The 19,345-nt window shown below is 51.0% G+C and overlaps 1 protein-coding gene across 1 annotated transcript; it reads left to right on the top strand.

Moving 5' to 3' along the window:
• The first annotated feature begins 81 nt into the window (after positions 1 to 81).
• Positions 82 to 18,735, top strand: LOC129647371 (aflatoxin B1 aldehyde reductase member 3). The gene is made up of 8 exons (XM_055574503.1): positions 82 to 90; positions 5,437 to 5,722; positions 9,154 to 9,341; positions 9,510 to 9,614; positions 10,467 to 10,563; positions 10,781 to 10,880; positions 11,443 to 11,572; positions 18,194 to 18,735. The coding sequence occupies exons 1-8, from the start codon at positions 82 to 84 to the stop codon at positions 18,353 to 18,355; spliced, it is 1,077 nt and encodes a 358-aa protein (XP_055430478.1). The 3' UTR covers positions 18,356 to 18,735.
• Positions 18,736 to 19,345: the final 610 nt, after the last annotated feature.

Here is a 19,345-nt window from a genome sequence, read left to right as displayed (position 1 = left end):
CGCACACACGTGCACACACACATACACACACACGGGTGGACACACAGACTGAGCCCCAATCCGCTCAAGGGTAAGTTGAGGATGACGATGGTACTCTCTAGCCGGGAATCTCAGAGGATTGATCAGAACTTTGACACACTTACTCACTGAAAGTGAAGGTGTCAGCGGCTCAGTCATGTCCAACTCTTTGTGACCCCATGGACTGTAGCCAACGAAACCCGGGTCTCCTGTATTGGCAGGCGGATTCTTTACCACTGAGCCATCTGCAAAGTGTTTGAGGGCTACTCATTTGGAATCTTCCATTCCTCCACCACAGTCCCCATCCCTTCCTGATGTTAACTTCAGACCTGAGATTTAAGAACTTTGGCCCAGCTAGTTCTAGCCTGAAGGAGGGAAGAGAAGGAGGAGTTGGAGAAGAAAAAGCAATTAGAAAAAGACCAACCTAAATGCCCAACAGATGAATGGATAAAGAAGATGTGGTATACATATACAGTGCAATATTACTCAGCCATCAGAAAGAATGAAGTAAAGCTATGCACAGCAACATGGATGGACCGATTTTCATACTAAATGAAGTAAGTCAGACGGAGAAAGACAAATACAGTGTGTGTGTGTGTTAGTTGCTCAGTCATGTTTGACTCTGCGACCCCGTGGACTGCAGCCTGCCAGGCTCCTCTGTCCATGGGATTCTCCAGGAAAGAATACTGGAATGGGTTGCCATTCCCTTCTCCAGACAAATATGATAACTGCTTCGAAGATCATGGCATCCGGTCCCATCACTTCATGGGAAATAGATGGGGAAACAGTGGAAACAGTGTCAGACTTTACTTTTTGGGGCTCAAAAATCACTGCAGATGGTAACTGCAGCCATGAAATTAAAAGACGCTTACTCCTTGGAAGGAAAGTTATGTCCAACCTAGATAGCATATTCAAAAGCAGAGACATTACTTTGCCAACAAAGGTCCGTCTAGTCAAGGCTATGGTTTTTCCTGTGGTCATGTATGGATGTGAGAGTAGGACTGTGAAGAAGGCTGAGCACTGAAGAATTGATGCTTTTGAACTGTGGTGTTGGAGAAGACTCTTGAGAGTCCCTTGGACTGCAAGGAGATCCAACCAGTCCATTCTGAAGGAGATCAGCCCTGGGATTTCTTTGGAAGGAATGATGCTAAAGCTGAAACTCCAGTACTTTGGCCACCTCATGCGAAGAGTTGACTCATTGGAAAAGACTCTTATGCTGGGAGGGATTGGGGGCAGGAGGAGAAGGGGACGACAGAGCTGGATGGCATCACCTACTCGATGGACGTGAGTCTGAGTGAACTCCGGGAGTTGGTGATGGGCAGGGAAGCCTGGTGTACTGCGATTCATGGGGTCACGAAGAGTCGGACACGACTGAGTGACTGAACTGAACTGATATATGGAATCTAAAAATATGATTAAACTGAACTTATTTAGAAACTAGAAACAGATTCAGAGACAGAAAACAACCTTATTGTTACCAAAGGGGGAAGGGGGGCATAAATCAGGAGTTTGGGATTAAATATACACTAATATATATATATTAGTGTATATTTACTATTTATATATATATATAAATATATATTATAAATATATAAATATATATTATAAATATATAAATAATAAATATATATATTTATATATATACTATTTATATATTTATATACACACACACACACACACACACACACACATCGGAGAAGGCAATGGCACCCCACTCCAGTACTCTTGCCTGGAAAATCCCATGGACGAAGGAGCCTGGTAGGCCGCAGTCCATGGGGTCGCTAAGAGTTGGACACGACTGAGCGACTTCACTTTCACTTTTCACTTTCATGCATTGGAGAAGGAAATGGAAACCCCCTCCAGTGTTCTTGCCTGGAGAATCCCAGGGACGGCGGAGCCTGGTGGGCTGCCATCTATGGGGTCGCACAGAGTCAGACACGACTGAAGCGACTTAGCAGCAGCATATACACACATATAAAACAGATAACCAACAAGCACCTACTGTATAGCACAGGAAGCTATATTCAATAGCTTGTAATAACCTATAATGCAAAATAATCTGAAATGTGAAACAAAATCACTTTGGTTACACCTGAAACTAACACAACATTGTAAATCAACTATACTTCAAAAAATTAAAATTAAAAAAGATAATAAGACCAGAGTTGCCTCGATGAGGCAGCCAAGTGACCTAGAAAGAGTGAGGCTCTGAGACGCGTGCATATTCTCGTGTTGTTCCAGATCTACCCTGCCATGAATCATTTCTCCCTGAGACACCCGAGTGAAAGGCGGCACAGGGTGCCCACGACGGTACTATTAACAGCAACAGCTAATGTGGCCGAGCCCGCACTGTGTGCCTGCCCAGCACGCAGATGGCACACAGGGCACTGAGATGGCATCAGACTGATGGGGGGCGTCCCCCGCCCGCACACATTAAACCTCCGCTTGGCCACAGCCGCCTGCTCCAACACCCTCGGCGCTGCTAAATGTCATTGCCTTTGCCCACTCACTGCCCACGCCCACAGCCAGGAATGCCCTTTCTCCTCTCACTCCGGGAGAATGGTCAGTTCAAGGTCTGACGTTCCCTTTTCTGAGCATTCTTCTTTGGCCCGTCCCAAGAAGCAGTCCCTCCTCTGGGCTTCCCAGCTGTCTCTAGATGCTGAGCTGCCTGAGTGCGTGAGTGTCAGTTCCCCTTCTGTGGCCTTGGACAGAGGCTGGCACAGAGCAGGCAGTTAGACAGGGTACCTCCCCCACTTCCCCATCCCAGCTACTGCTGGTAGCTCCGGGGCTCCCAGGCGCACCCACCCTGGTGAAGTGGGAGGCACCGGGACTGAACCACGTGCCCGGGCCTCCAGGGAGGAGTCCAGGGCTCAGAGCAATGAGGAAACCGGTCCCCGCCGGTTCCAAAGACCGATCTGCAACAGTGCCAGAGAGTGCCAGGGCGATAAGGGCAGGACTCCTGCAGATCCGGACCACACCGGGCACCTGAGGGGAAGGGGGCAGGGGCTGGCCAGCGCCAGATTCCGTTTTCAGGGCCCCCTGAGAGGGGCTAGCCAAGTCGTTCCAGCCTAGGTAAGGGTTGCTGAAAGGAGGTAAAAGGAGAGGAAAAGGGTCAAGACAAAGTACTGTCCAGCCGTCCAGGGCTAATGTGCAAGGGCGCTGGGAAGCAGGGGTGTCACAGAGCTGCAAGGTGGCCAGAGAAGTTGGCGTCCCGGGAAGGGGACAAAGCTGTCGGTCCTGAGCTTTTATAAACTTAAAAACAGACGCACTGTGTGTGTGCTCAGTCGCTTCAGCCGTGTCTGACTCTCTGTGGCCCTACGTGCCACAGAGGAACCCACCAGGTTCCTCTGCCCATGGGGTTCTCCGAGCAAGAGTGGCCCTACGTACTGTGACCCACCAGGTTCCTCTGTCCATGGGATTCTCCAAGCAAGAATGCTGAAGTGGGTTGCCATGCCCTCCTCCAGGGAATCGAACCCACATCTCTTACATCTCCTACATTGGCAGGCAGGTTCTTTACCGCTGAGCCACCAGGAAAGCCAAGACTTACTATATGACTCAGCAAAAACTATACCCCAGTAATCTTCATGAACCTACCTTCAAAAACCTTTGACCAATATAGTTGACTAACATTGACTCTATTGATTGATTGGCCAGTTTAAGGCCAGCTGTATGTCCGGATGAAATTCTGTGTGCCATGATGTATTATTCTTGTTATATATCACTGCATTCAATTAGTCAAAGGTTTTTGAAGGTAGGTTCACAAAGGTTACTAGGGTGTAGTTTTTGCTGACGGAGAAGGCAATGGCACCCCACTCCCGTACTCTTGCCTGGAAAATCCCATGGGCGGAGGAGCCTGGTGGGCTGCAGTCCATGGGGTCGCTAAGAGTCGGACACGACTGAGCGACTTAGCAGCAGCAGCAGCAGCAGTTTTTGCTGAGTCATACAGTAAGTGTATTTTAACTTTATAAAAACTCAGCTGTTTAAAAAGTTAAACATGAAAAAAGATAAAGATTATATTTATCCTTGTGTTTACCATTTCCAGCACTCTCCATTTTGTGTGTGTGTAAATCCAGCTTTTCTTCCGTCTAAAGTATTTCTCCCAATATTTGCTATAGCGAAGAAGTGAAGTGAAGTGAAAGTCGCTCAGTTGTGTCCGACTCTTTGCCACTCCATATACTATACAGTCCATGGGATTCTCCAGGTCAGAATACTGGAGTAGGTAGCTATTCCCTTCTCCCGGGGATCTTCCCAACCCCAAGGATCGAACCCCGGTCTCCCACATTGCAGGCAGATTCTTTACCAACTGAGCTGCCACCAGGGAAGCCCGGAGTGAAAGCTGGCTACTATAAATTCTCCCTAACTTCGTCTGAACAAAGTCTTTGCTTTCATTTTTGAAAGGTGTTTTCGTTTGAGTTCTTTCAATACTTGAACACTGGCTGGAGCCTTTGGCAAGTCCCAACAAGAGAACCACAGAGCCAGCCTCTGGGGCCTGCAAGATGGCGGGACAGCCCCAAGGCACCACCCCTGGGCTAAGACCACATTTTAGGATCTTCAGTTCAGTTGCTCAGTCGTGTCCGACTCTTCGTGACCTCATGGACTGCAGCACTCCAGGCCTCCCTGTCCATCACCAACTCCTGGAGTTTACCCAAACTCATGTCCATTGAGTCCGTGATGCCATCCAACCATCTCATCCTCTGTCATCCCCTCTTCTCCCGCCTTCAATCTTTCCCAGCACCAGGGTCTTTCAAATGAGTCAGTTCTTGGCATCAGGTGGCCAAAGAATTGGAGTTTCAGCTTCAGCATCAGTGCTTCCAATAATATTCAGGACTGATTTCCTTTAGGATTGACTGGTTGGACCTCCTTGCAGTCCAAGGAACTCTCAAGTCTTCTCCAACACCACAATTCAAAAGCATCAATTCTTCAGTGCTCAGCTTTTTTTATCGTCCAACTCTCACATCCATACATGACTCCTGGGAAAACCATAGCCTTGACTAGACAGACCTTTGTCGGCAAAGTAATGTCTCTGCTTTTTATACGCTGTCAAGGTTGGTCATAGCTTTTCTTCCAAGGAGCAAGCTTCTTTTTGGCTGCAGTCACCATCTGCAGTGATTTTGGAGTCCCCCAAAATAAAGTCTGTCACATTATTTAGGATCTTCAACCCTTAGGAAAGGCCTCTGCCTAGGGGTCCCGGGTAGGGGTCGCTTGTGTGTGGGGCGGGGCCAACACGCTCACGTGGCCCCGCCCCCAGCGCTCCGCCCCCTGCCCGGTGGGCGGGGCCCACGCCCTCCTTAAAGTGCCTGCCCTCACCGAGTTGCCCGTGATAGGGCGCTTTGTAGGGGGCGGGGCTACACGCGTCACTTTCGCTCCGCCCCTGTCAAGTGGGCGGGGCCCACCTCTCCTTAAAGTTCCCGCCCTCAGCTCGTTGTCCTCGGGTGCGTTCGGCTTTGGGGCGGCTGCGTTGCCCATCCCCTCGCCATGGCCCAGCCACAGTCGTACCCACGGGGTGTCCCGACCCGGCCTGCCACTGTCTTGGGCGCCATGGAAATGGGGCGCCGCATGGACGTGCCCAGTAGCGCTGCGGCCGTGCGCGCCTTCCTGGAGCGCGGCCACACCGAGATCGACACGGCCTTCGTGTACGCTGACGGCCAGTCCGAGAGCATCCTGGGCGGCCTGGGGCTCGGGCTGGGCGGCAGCGGCTGCAAAGGTAACGCCTGGCTCCCTGGACCTCGGCACCGTGACCGCCCCCGAGCCATGCACTGGCCGCGGCCGGGACCGACAGCGTTGTCCACCTTGCTGGGACGCCTACCTCCTCTGGCCTCCCCGCAGCTCTGTGAAACCCCCGATTCCCAGCGCCCTTGCACATCAGCCCGGACAGCCAGACACTTGGTCTTGACTCTTTTCCTCTCATTTTCCCTCCCTCTCAGTAACGTCCCGACAGTGGCAGAGCCTGGAATGACTTGACTAGCCCCTGTCAGGGGGCCCTGAAAACGGAATCTGGCGCTGGGCAACCCCTTCCCCCTTTCGCCTCCCCCGCAGTGCCCGGTACAGTCCGATCTGCAGGAGTCCTGCCCTTATTGCCCTGGCACTCCCTGGCACCGTTTCAGATCAGTCTTCGGAACCGGCAGGGACCAGCTTCCTCATTGCTGTGAACCCTGGCCTCCTCCCTGGAGCCCTGGCTGCACGGTTCAGTCTGCAGTGTCTCCCACTTCACCAGGGCTTCCCTGGTGCCCCAGACAGTAAAGAATTTGCCTGCAATACAGAGACCTGGGTTCGATCCCTGGGTCGGGAAGATTCCCTGGAGAAGGGCATGGCAACCCACTCCAGTGTTCTTACCTGGAGAGTCCCTATGGACAGAGAAGTCTGGCAGGCTACAGTTCATGGGGTTGCAAAAGAGTGGGACAAGAGTGAGTGCCTAACACTTTCACTTTTCCACTTTACGCCTGGGAGCAGCAGGAGCTACCAGCATTAGCTGGGATACGGGTGTGGGGGAGGAACCCTGTCTAATGGCCACATCTGTGCCAGCCTCTGTCCCAAGCCATAGAAGAATTGACAGTCACCCAATCCCGGGAGCTCAGAGTCTAGAGAGAGCTGGGGAGCCCAGAAGAGGGACCCCTTCACAGAAAGGGCCAAAGAGGAATGCTCAGAAAAGGGAACATCAGACCTTGAACTGACACTTTTCTAGAAGAGGAGAAAGGGCTTTCCTGGCAGTGGGTGTGAGCAGTGAATGTGCAAAGGCAATGAGGTTTGGCAGTGCTGAGGGTATTGAAGCAGGCAGTGGAGCCAAGCGGAGGTGTGGGCCCAGGGGAAGGTCCCCCACCAGTCTGATGCCATCTGAAGTACTTATAATGTGCCGGGCAGGCACATAGTGAGGGCTCAGCAACACTGGCTGATACTGTTAGTGGTCGTGTGGTTGTGGTAACAGTAGATGCCGTTAGCAGCCTGTCCGCCTTTCACTCCGGGGTGTCTCAGGGAGAAATGATTCACGGCAGGGTAGATCTGGATCAAGACGAGAATATGCATGGGTCTCTGAACTCTTTCTAGGTCACTTGGCTGCCTCGCATGACAACTCTGGTCTTATTATTATTTTTTTAAATTTTAATTGAAGTGTAGTTGATTTACAATGTTGAGTTAATTTCAGGTGTACAGCAAAGGGATTTAGTTTTATATATATATATATATATATATATATATTTCAGATTCTTTCCCATCATAGATTATTATAAGATATTGAGTATAGTTCCTTTGCTTTACAGTAGGTCCTTGTTGGCCATCTATTTTTATAAATATTGCTTGCTCCATCCCTAATTTGTGTCCAGCTCTTTGCAACCCCATGGAATGTAGCCTCCAGGCTCCTTCCTCTACCCATGGGATCTTCCTGGTGAGAATACTGGAATGGGTTGCCATTTCCTTTTCCAGGGGATCATCCTGATCCAGGGATCAAACCTGTGTCCCCTACATTGGCAGGTGGATTCTTTACCACTAAGCCACCTGGGAATCCCCATTTTCTATATATTATTGTATATGTTAATCCCAAACTCCTAATTTATCACCCCCTTCCCTCTTTGGTAACCATAAGTTTGTTTTCTGTCCGTGAGTCTATTTCGGCTTTGTAAATATATTCATTTGTATAATTTTTTTTTAGATTTCACATGTAAGCGCTATCATATTTGTCTTTCTCTAACTTACTTTACTTAGTATGATAATTTCTAGGTCCTTCCATGTTATTGTAAATGGCATCATTTCATTCTTTTCTGATGGCTGAAGAATATCCCATTGTATATACGTACCACATTTGTTTATCCATTAATCTGTCATAGGCATTTACATTGGTCTTATTTCTGATTACTTTTCTTCTGCAGCACCTCCTCTTCCCTCCTTTAGGTTGGAACCAGTTGGGCTAGAGTTCTTAAATCTCAGATTTGAAGTTAATGTCAAGAAGGGGTGTGGGCCAAAGGGGAGGAGGTGGTGGAATGGAAAATTCCAAATGAGTAGGCCTTCAGCCCTCCAGCCTGATCTCTCCCATCTCAAGGGGTCTGGCCTGCCGAGCTGACTTTCTAAGAGTAAACCACGCAGAAAGGGCTCTCTTCTCAGCCGTCAGCTCATCTGACGGGGAGAAAGGTATTTAACCCCCTCCTGAGTCACACAGGTAGCACGACACTGGCCTTTTCTCAGTTGGATGCTTCTGTGACAGAAATATAATCCTTCCCTGGGCCCCCAGTTGAGGCCTCTTGCTTCTCTTTCCTGAATTCCTGCCACAGTCTCCTTGTCATTTTCCCTGTTTCCAGACCTGTGCCCGAGGCTCTTTGTGTTTCATTCTGAGTCATCGTACAAAACTGCAAAGCTGACCCCTTAGCTTGCTGGCTGGAAGTGTTCAGAGTCGCCCTGTGGTCCCCTAAGGGGTGCCCTCAGGGCCCTTTGCATCTCTCTGTTCTGTGGCCCCTTCTCTTGTCTCATGTACCCCCAGACCTGGTATTTTAGGTCCGTGGGATCGCAGGCATGACTCCTCAAAGCCATGTTCTTGCCCCAGGGTAGCCTTTGACTCCTCTTGGAGATGCAAAGCCTTGGAAAGCCTTCCCTGAATTCTCAGGGCTCCTCTCCCCTGCTCCTGTACTCTGTGGTGCCCCCTTAGACTGTGAGTCCTTGAGGGCAGGGATCCAGGGTTGGCATTCATCTTCCAACTTGAAGTGCCAGGCATGGCACACCTAGCTCTCTGGTAAATAGTCACTGTAGTGATAACGTTAGCAACTCATAATGAGCAAGTGTGTCAAAGTTGTGATCAATCCTCAGGGCCTCCCAACCAAACAGTACCATTAACACTCTCAATTTACAGTTGAGAAAATTGAGACTGTGTGTGTGTTTGTGTAGTGTGTGCACACACACGCATGTGTGTGCTCAGTCATGTCCAGCTCTTTGTGATCCCAGGGACTGTAGCCTGCCAGGCTTCTCTGTCCCTGTGATTTTCCGGGCAAGAATACTGGCGTGGGGCTCAGAGAGGTTGAATAACTCGCTCAAGGTCATAGAGCTGGTATTGGCAGAGCTGAGGTATGAACCCAGGCCTGCCTCTTAACCATTAACCCTAGATCCTCTCCAATGATTGGTAAGTTGACCTGAACTTCTATTTTTCTCATCCCAAAGTAAAAATTGCTACCAAGGCCAATCCATTGGAAGAAAACTCGCTGAAGCCTGACAGCCTCCGGTTCCAGCTGGAGACGTCCCTCCAGCGGCTGCGGTGCCCTCGCGTGGACCTGCTTTACCTGCACCTGCCGGACCACGGCACCCCCGTGGAAGAGACGCTGCGCGCCTGCCACCAGCTGCACCAGGAGGTGAGGGCAGCCCCCGACTCCCCACCCTGACCTGTCGGTGCCCAGAAAGCAGAGGCTCCAGGGCTGCCTCAGAGCAGAGCAGGGGACGGGACCCACGCCCAGGGTCCCAATCTCCGGGACTGGCGTTCTGGGCTGCGGGGGAGTCTGACCATGGCCTCTCCCCCTCAGGGCAAGTTCGTGGAGCTCGGCCTCTCCAACTATGCTGCCTGGGAGGTGGCCGAGATCTGTACCCTGTGCAGGAGCAACGGCTGGATCCTGCCCACCGTGTACCAGGTGAGGCCGGGTCTGCAGAGGCCCGTCCCCAGGGCACCTGCGACCCCAGGTCCTCTTGCGCACCCCTGCCCTCTCCAGAGCAGCCACTCCCCTGCTCCCAGCCTGTAGACGACCCCCGGGGGCCCACAGGCCGGCCACGGGCGCCCACCCTCAGGCCCTGGCCCCCCTTCCTGCCTGCTTCTGGCTCTGCGGTCAGCCCGAACTCGCCTCCCCCTTCTCCCTGGCAGGAGTGCCCGGGCGTCACTTAGATACCTCTTCCTCTGGAAGCCTCTCCCGACAGCCCAGTGGGTCCTCCAGTCTCCAGACCCCACCTTTATGCGTTGAGCGAGCATTTCTGAGAATCCACCGTGATCACAGAAGCCGCCTCTATGTGATCATCTGTCCTGTCTTTTTTGTTTGTTTATTTGGCTGCCTCGGATCTTAGCTGCCTCATACAGGATCTTGCATAGTGTCCCACGGACTCTCTAGTTGCGGCTCTCAGGCTTAGTTGCCTGATCAGGGATCAGACTCGGGTCCCTTGCATTGCAAGGTGGATTCTTAACCACTGAACCATCAGGAGAGTCCACTCCGCTTTGTTTTCAACTCGACTCTGGCATCTCTTGAAGCAGAGAGCTCACCAGATCCACGTGTGTTTGAGAGCTCAGGGTCCAGCCCACGGTTGGTGCCTACAGATGTGTGTGGGATGGCAGAGCCAGGCCGCCGTCCCTTCCTGGGGCCCAGCACCATCTCCCCATCCACCAGTAGTGACTTTGGAAACCATGCTGGAGTCCTGGGGGTCTTGACCAAAGACTTTGAGAGCAGGCTGGGGCTCCCCGGCCGGGCCCCCGGCTCAGCTGGCCCTTCTGCCTGCAGGGCATGTACAACGCCACCACCCGGCAGGTGGAGACGGAGCTCCTGCCCTGCCTCCGGCACTTCGGACTGCGGTTCTACGCCTACAACCCTCTGGCTGGTACGGGCTGTGCGGGCACAGGCTCCCCTGGGCGGGAGGGCCTTCCTGACCGCGTTTCTGCCCCTTCGTGACCCGGGAGAAGCCTGGCCCCAGACCTGGGAAGGGGAGGGCTTTGCCAGGACCTCCATCCATCCTGGTTCCCCGCCATCACCCCCACTTCCGGCCCAGGCGGGCTCTGGGGGCAGCGCCTGGGGGTCTGACTGCAGCCTTCCCGCAGGAGGCCTGCTGACCGGCAGGTACCAGTATGAGGACAAGGACGGGAAACAGCCCGTGGGCCGCTTCTTTGGGAACAGCTGGGCAGAGGTCTACAGGAATCGGTGAGCTGGGGGCGTCAGGACGGGCGGGGCCAGAGGGTTCCCATAGTCTGAAGGTGGGGCGTCCCTGGGGCTGCTTTCCTTTCAAGGCCTCCCCTTGCTGCCTGGACCTAGCTCTCTTGATTCCTGGAGGAATTAGGAAACCCTCTGTAAGACTTTGCTTTGGTTTCTTGGGACCTCCGTGAGGAATGCCGACCCCTGGGCCTTATGGCCAACCTTCCAAGTCATAACTCGTGCCTAGGAAGTGCTGATCACCTGCCAAGGGGGAAAGACAGGGCCCCGGGTGAACAGGAGGCTGGGGCCGGGCTGTGCCCCTGTCCTGGCTTCCTGTTTCTCCAGGTAAAGTAAGGGCAGGTTTGAATTCTTAAGAGTAGAGACATCCTTGAGGTCTCTGGTGAGGGAGCCAGTGTCCTGGGTGGCTCTGTTGCCCAAAAAAGCAGGAGACGCCCTGCTTGAGGGCACCCTGGCCCCTCCGTGCTACAGGGGCTTCCTGGGTTGAGTCTTAGGCAGTGGCCCCTGCGTGACCCTGTGGTCCTGACCCCGTGCTACCGCCCCTCCTGTCCAGCTACTGGAAGGAGCACCACTTCAAGGGCATCGCCCTGGTGGAGAAGGCCCTGCAAGCTGCGTATGGCACCAGCGCCCCCAGCATGACCTCAGCCGCCCTCCGGTGGATGTACCACCATTCCCAGCTCCAGGTAACCTGCCCCCCGCCGCCCCCCCCACCCCCCGCCTGTCCCCACCATCCCTGGACGCCCTGCCCCTGCTCTCTTTGAGGAGCCAGCATGATTTCTAAGTCGTTTTTCCCTCTGAAATCTCTCTCTGGTCCAGTTCTCAGGCAGCCTTCCTGTTGTTCTGGGTAGCTGCCGAAGAACCAGGCCCTGTCGCGAGGGCTTTACAAGCATGGATTGAACGATTGCTTAGGTCTGATGCAGTGGGATTATTCCAGTTTTACCAATGAGCAAACAGCTGTGAACGGGAGAGAAAGTTATAGTCACGGACTTGATCTACAGCCCACTGGTCCTGCTCCTCTCGGGGTGTGGGGGGTTCCCTGTCTTTGGTGTCCCCTGTCTTCCTGGCTAACACTTTCCTCCAGCTGCAGCCGTACACAGTTGCATAGTCTCTGGCATGTATAAGCAGGTTTTCAATAAATGGGAGTTAGGTGCTTTGTGTAATTTCTCATTCCCATCAGATTAGATCAGATCAGTTGCTCAGTCGTGTCCGACTCTGTGACCCCATGAATCGCAGCATGCCAGGCCTCCCTGTCCATCACCAACTCCCGGAGTTCACTCAGACTCACGTCCATCGAGTCAGTGATGCCATCCAGCCATCTCATCCTCTGTCATCCCCTTCTCCTCCTGCCCCCAATCCCTCCCAGCATCAGAGTCTTTTCCAATGAGTCAAATCTTCGCATGAGGTGGCCAAAGTACTGGAGTTTCAGCTTTAGCATCATTCCTTCCAAAGAAATCCCAGGGCTGATCTCCTTCAGAATGGACTGGTTGGATCTCCTTGCAGTCCAAGGGACTCTCAAGAGTCTTCTCCAACACCACAGTTCAAAAGCATCAATTCTTCGGTGCTCAGCCTTCTTCACAGTCCAACTCTCACATCCATACATGACCACTGGAAAAACCATAGCCTTCACTAGACGAACCTTTGTTGGCAAAGTAACATCTCTGCTTCTGAATATGCTATCTAGGTTGGTCATAACTTTCCTTCCAAGGAGTAAGCGTCTTTTAATTTCATGGCTGCAGTCACCATCTGTAGTGATTTTGGACCCAGAAAAATAAAGTCTGACACTGTTTCCACTGTTTCCCCATCTATTTCCCATGAAGTGGTGGGACCGGATGCCATGATCTTCGTTTTCTGAATGTTGAGCTTTAAGCCAACTTTTTCACTCTCCTCTTTCACTTTCACCAAGAGGCTTTTTAGTTCCTCTTCACTTTCTGCCATAAGTGTGGTGTCATCTGCATATCTGAGGTGATTGATATTTCTCCCGGCAATCTTGATTCCACCTTGTGTTTCTTCCAGTCCAGCGTTTCTCATGATGTACTCTGCATATAAGTTAAATAAGCAGGGTGACAATATACAGCCTTGATGAACTCCTTTTCCTATTTGGAACCAGTCTGTTGTTCCATGTCCAGTTCTAACTGTTGCTTCCTGACCTGCATACAGATTTCTCAAGAGGCAGATCAGGTGTTCTGGTATTCCCATCTCTTTCAGAATTTTCCACAGTTGATTGTGATCCACACAGTCAAAGGCTTTGGCATAGTCAATAAAGCAGAAATAGATGTTTTTCTGGAACTCTCTTGCTTTTTCCATGATCCAGCGGATGTTGGCAATTTGATCTCTGGTTCCTCTGCCTTTTCTAAAACCAGCTTGAACATCAGGAAGTTCACAGTTCACATATTGCTGAAGCCTGGCTTGGAGAATTTTGAGCATTACTTTACTAGCATGTGAGATGAGTGCAATTGTGCAGTAGTTTGAGCATTCTTTGGCATTGCCTTTCTTTGGGATTGGAATGAAAACTGACCTTTTCCAGTCCTGTGGCCACTGCTGAGTTTTCCAAATTTGCTGGCATATTGAGTGCAGCACTTTCACAGCATCATCTTTCAGGATTTGAAATAGCTCAACTGGAATTCCATCACCTCCACTAGCTTTGTTCGTAGTGATGCTTTCTAAGGCCCACTTGACTTCACATTCCAGGATGTCTGGCTCTAGGTCAATGATCACACCATCGTGATTATCTGGGTCATGAAGATCTTTTTTGTACAGTTCTTCTGTGTATTCTTTCCATCTCTTCTTAATATCTTCTGCTTCTGTTAGGTCCATACCATTTCTGTCCTTTATCAAGCTCATCTTTGCATGAAATGTTCCTTTGGTGTCTCTGATTTTCTTGAAGAGATCCCTAGTCTTTCCCATTCTGTTGTTTTCCTCTATTTCTTTGCACTGATCGCTGAGAAAGGCTTTCTTATCTCTTCTTCCTATTCTTTGGAACTCTGCATTCAGATGCTTATATCTTTCCTTTTCTCCTTTGCTTTTCGCTTCTCTTCTTTTCACAGCTATTTGTAAGGCCTCTCCAGACAGCCATTTTGCTTTTTTGCATTTCTTTTCTATGGGAATGGTCTTGATCCCTGTCTCCTGTACAATGTCACGAACCTCAGTCCATAGTTCATCAGGCACTCTATCTATCAGATCTAGGCCCTTAAATCTATTTCTCACTTCCACTGTATAATCATAAGGGATTTGATTTAGGTCATACCTGAATGGTCTAGTGGTTTTCCCTACTTTCTTCAATTTCAGTCTGAATTTGGCAATAAGGAGGTCATGGTCTGAGCCACAGTCAGCTCCTGGTCTTGTTTTTGCTGACTGTATAGAGCTTCTCCATCTTTGGCTGCAAAGAATATAATTAATCTGATTTCGGTGTTGACCATCTGGTGATGTCCATGTATAGAGTCTTCTCTTGTGTTGTTGGAAGAGGGTGTTTGCTATGACCAGTGCATTTTCTTGGCAAAACTCTATCAGTCTTTGCCCTGCTTCATTCCGTATTCCAAAGCCAAATGTGCCTGTTACTCCAGGTGTTTCTTGACTTCCTACTTTTGCATTCCAGTCCCCTATAATGAAAAGGACATATATTTTGGGTGTTAGTTCTAAAAGATCTTTTAGGTCTTCATAGAACCGTTCACCTTCAGCTCCTTCAGCATTACTGGTTGGGGCATAGACTTGGATTACTGTGATATTGAATGGTTTGCCTTGGAAACGAACAGAGATCATTCTGTCGTTTTTGAGATTGCATCCAAGTACTGCATTTCGGACTCTCTTGTTGACCATGATGGCCACTCCATTTCTTCTGAGGGATTCCTGCCCACAGTAGTAGATATAATGGTCATCTGAGTTAAATTCACCCATTCCAGTCCATTTCAGTTCACTGATTCCTAGAATGTCGACATTCACTCTTGCCATCTCTTGTTTGACCACTTCCAATTTGCCCTGATTCATGGACCTGACATTCCAGGTTCCTATGCAAGATTGTTCTTTATAGCATCGGACCTTGCTTCTATCACCAGTCACATCCACAGCTGGGTATTCTTTTTGCTTTGGCTCCATCTCTTCATTCTTTCTGGAGTTATTTCTCCACTGATCTCCAGTAGCATATTGGGCACCTACTGACCTGGGGAGTTTCTCTTTCAGTATCCTATCATTTTGCCTTTTCATACTGTTCATGGGGTTCTCAAGGCAAGAATACTGAAGTGGTTTGCCATTCCCTTCTCCAGTGGACCACATTCAGTCAGATCTCTCCACCCAGACCCGCCTGTCTTGGGTTGCCCCATGGGCATGGCTTAGTTTCATTGAGTTAGACAAGGCTGTGGTCCTAGTGTGATTAGATTGACTAGTTTTCTGTGAGTATGGCTTCAGTGTGTCTGCCCTCTGATGCCCTCTTGCAACACCTACCGTCTTACTTGGGTTTCTCTTACCTTGGGCGTGGGGTATCTCTTCACAGCTGCTCCAGCAAAGCACAGCCACTGCTCCTTACCTTAGACGAGGGGTATCTCCTAACCGCCACCCTTCCTGACCTTCAACGTGGGATAGCTCCTCTAGGCCCTCCTGCGCCCGTGCAGCCACAGCTCCTTGGACGTGGGGTTGGTCCTCCCGGCCACCGCCCCTGGCCTAGGGCGTGGGTTTGCTCCTCCTGGCCGCGGCCCCTGGCCTTGGGCTTAGGAGCTTGGGGTAGCTCCTCCCACCCACCGCCCCTGGCCTCGGTCGCAGGGTAGCTCCTCTCCGCCGTTCCTGCGCCGTCGCAGTCTGGTACTCCCGGCCGCCGCCCCTGACCATGGACGTGGGGTAACTCCTCTTGGCTGCCGCCCTTCGGGCATGGGGTCCTCCCGGCTTCTGCCCCTGACCTCGGACGTGGGGTGGCTCCTCTCGGCTGCGCTTTGGCGCGCCGGTGGCAGCCGCCTGTGCTTTAGATCTGAGACTCTGGGCTTACATAGCTAAACCAGGTTCGCACAGCTGCTGAGTAGCAGGACCGGGCTCTGAACTGAGGTCTGAACGAGGACGAACATTGGCAGCAAAGGAAAGAAGAGAGGATTCGGGGTCACATAGGCACAAATGTTGAAGGCACCGTAAGTGCTTTGTACAACTATCGATAGCTTATGGTGAACCATGTCGGCTTCTTGATCTCCGAAGAAGAAGATTTAGCTTAGAGACCAGGGACCAGGCTTGATCACTCACATCTTTTGTGTGGCAGAAGTTTATTACAGTGAGAAAGGACGAAGAAAGCTTCTGACACAGACATCAGAAAGGGCCAGAGAGTGCCCCATTCGCTAGTTTTATCAAGGCCTTATATACTTTTACCAGGCCCACTCCCACGACATATATTAACAACAGAAAGGTCTTAGCAGACCCACTCCCACTTCACATAAACAGGATTAGTCAGAAGGTTCTTAAAAGGAGAAACATGTCTTCCAGCAAGATACCTTGTTGTTATACAATCCTTCCCTGGTGGCTCAGACGGTAAAGCGTCTGCCTACAATGCGGAAGACTGAAGTTCGATCCCTGGGTCGGGAAGATCCTCTGGAGAAGGATATGGCAACCCACTCCAGTAGTCTTGGCTGGAAAATCCTATGGATGGAGGAGGGTGGTAGGTTACAGTCCATGGGGTGGCAAAGAGTCGGACACGACTGAGCGATTTCACTTCATTTCACTTCAGTTCAGTCGCTCAGTTGTGTCGGACTCTTTGCGACCTCATGGACTGCAGCACGCCAGGCCTCCCTGTCCATTGCCAGCTCCCGGACTTTACCCAAACTCATGTCCATTGAGTCGGTGATGGCATCCAACCATCTCATCCTCTGTCGTCCCTTTCTCCTTCTGCCTTCAATCTTTCCCAGCATCAGGGTCTTTTCAAATGAGTCACTTCTTCGCATCAGGTAGCCAATTATTGGAGCTTCAGCTTCAGCAGCACTCCTTCCAATGAACACTCATGACTGATCTCCTTTAGGATGGACTGATTGGATCTCCTTGCAGTCCAAGGGACTCTCAAGAGTCTTCTCCAACACCACAGTTCAAAAGCATCAATTCTTCGGTGCTCAGCTTTCTTTATAGTCCAACTCTCACATCCACACATGACTACTGGAAAAACCATAGCCTTGACTAGACGGACCTTTGTTGGCAAAGTAATGTCTCTGCTTTTTAATATGCTGTCTAGGTTGGTCATAACTTTTCTTCCAAGGACCAAGCGTCATTTAATTTCATGGCTGCAGTCACCACCTGCAGTGATTTTGGAGCCCAAAAGAATAAAGTCTGACACTGTTTCCACTGTTTCCCCATCTATTTGCCATGAAGTGATGGGACTGGATGCCATGATCTTAATTTTCTGAATGTTGAGCTTTAAGCCAACTTTTTCACTTTCCTCTTTCATCAACAGGCTTTTTAGTTCCTCTTCACTTTCTGCCATAAGACTGGAGTCATCTGCATATCTGAGGTTACTGATATTTCTCCCAGCAATCTTGATTCCAGCTTGTGCTTCTTCCAGCCCAGCGTTTCTCATGATGTACTCTGCATATAAGTTAAATAAGCAGAGTGACAATATACAGCCTTGACATACTCCTTTTCCTATTTGGAACCAGTCTGTTGTTCCATGTCCAGTTCTAACTGTTGCTTCCCGACATGCATATAGGTTTCTCAAGAGGCAGGTCAGATAGTCTGGTATTCCCATCTCTTTCAGAATTTTCCACAGTTGATTGTGATCCACACAGTCAAAGGCTTTGGCATAGTCAATAAAGCAGAAATAGATGTTTTTTGGAACTCTCTTGCTTTTTTGATGACCCAGCGGATGTTGGCAGTTTGATCTCTGGTTCCTCTGTCTGTTCTAAAACCAGCTTGAACATGCGGAATTTCACGGTTCATGTGTTGCTGACGCCTGGCTTGGAGCGTTTTGAGCATGACTGTACTAGCGTGTGAGATGAGTGCAGCTGTGCGGTAGTCTGAGCGTTCTTTGGCCTTAGTACAGAGCTTAAGATGAGTTGTTCTGCTGTGTAATCACTAGCTCTGGGCTTAAAGAAACTAAGGTCTAATGTGACTAAGACTAAGGAATGTGAAAACAAGTTTGTCCTTTTCTCCTATTGAGAGCCCCAGACCCCTTTGTCCTCGCTGGGGACCCTGGACTTCTTATCACACTACCTGAGAATGAACTCTCTCACTATGTAGGGTATAAAGAGTATGCCCAACCCCAGGTCTTGGCAGGGGCGGGGCTGGGAGGGGGTGTGTGTGACGGGGTCTCTGTGGGGCATCAATGTGTGATGTCTGGCTGTCTCCCTTTGCAGGGCCTCCGCGGGGACGCGGTCATCCTGGGCATGTCCAGCCTGGAGCAGCTGGAAGAGAACTTGGCGGCCACTGAGGAAGGGGCCCTGGAGCCGGCCGTCGTGCAGGCCTTTGACCAGGCCTGGCGCCTGGTCGCCCACGATTGTCCCAACTACTTCCGCTAGGCTCCCAACTACTTCCGCTAGGCTCCTACCCGGATCAGGTGCCGAAGGTTTCTTCCTTTCCTGTCACCTCTTCGGCTCTCTCCCTGGCCAGTCTCTGCCTTAAGCTGATTTCGCGTGGTCTTTCTCCATTGTCTGGATCCACACGTTATTTTTCTAGACCCCTGCCTCACTCCCAGTTGCCTTCACGATGCATAACGCCTTGGGCTGAGCCCCTTGGGGCATTTCCCGTCTGAATAAAGCCAACACTAGACCTGCCTGCAGCCGAGTCATGAGCGGACCCCGCAGGCTTCTCTCCTCAGCTGTTGGGACTTGTCTCCTCCCTGCCTGGGCCTTCCTGCCTGAGGGGTTGAACCACGGGCTGGAGCCACCAAGGGGCAGAGGTGGCAGGGTGGGGGGGTGGCTGCAGGCGGCCCTCACATTCCCACGTGACAGAGGGAAAGAGGGCCGTCCACCCTGACATGGATTTTCTCTCCAAATTATCTCACTGAATACTCAGGGAATAATTTGGACAAAAACCTTCCAAAAAGGATAAAACCCCCAGGATGCTGTGGGACATTTTAACGCACAGTCGTTTCATCAGTGGCTTTAAAAAAAAGGGGAAAAGTGGGACTTTTCTGGAGGTCCAGTGGTTAAGACTCTGCGCAGGGGGTGCAGGTTCGATTCCTGCTTGGGAAGTGAAGATCCCACATACTGTGGGGCCCACCCCTCTAAAAACAAAAGCAGTGCCTTTACTGTTAGCTGAAGCCTCCTGTCGTCTGCTCATCCACAGATTCTCAGCTCTGCTGCTGCGCCTCCCTCTGTTAGCATGGGCCTGGGCAGCCAGGACCCCAGTTTCCCTCAGCAAATCCCTGCTCCAAGTAGGAGGCACCCAAGGCTGGAGAAGAAATGAAATCCGAGGTCTGGTTGTTGCTGTTAGAACATCACGCCCTGGGCGAGGGATGTGAGCGAAGCAGCAGGAGCAGGCAGCGCCGGAACCCGTCTCTCAAGTGC

Source organism: Bubalus kerabau, chromosome 3, assembly GCF_029407905.1.
Source record: "Bubalus kerabau isolate K-KA32 ecotype Philippines breed swamp buffalo chromosome 3, PCC_UOA_SB_1v2, whole genome shotgun sequence".
NCBI classification, from domain to species: domain Eukaryota; kingdom Metazoa; phylum Chordata; class Mammalia; order Artiodactyla; family Bovidae; genus Bubalus; species Bubalus kerabau.
Note: the sequence above shows the minus strand (reverse complement) of the source record. Positions and strands in the feature narration are given on the sequence as shown.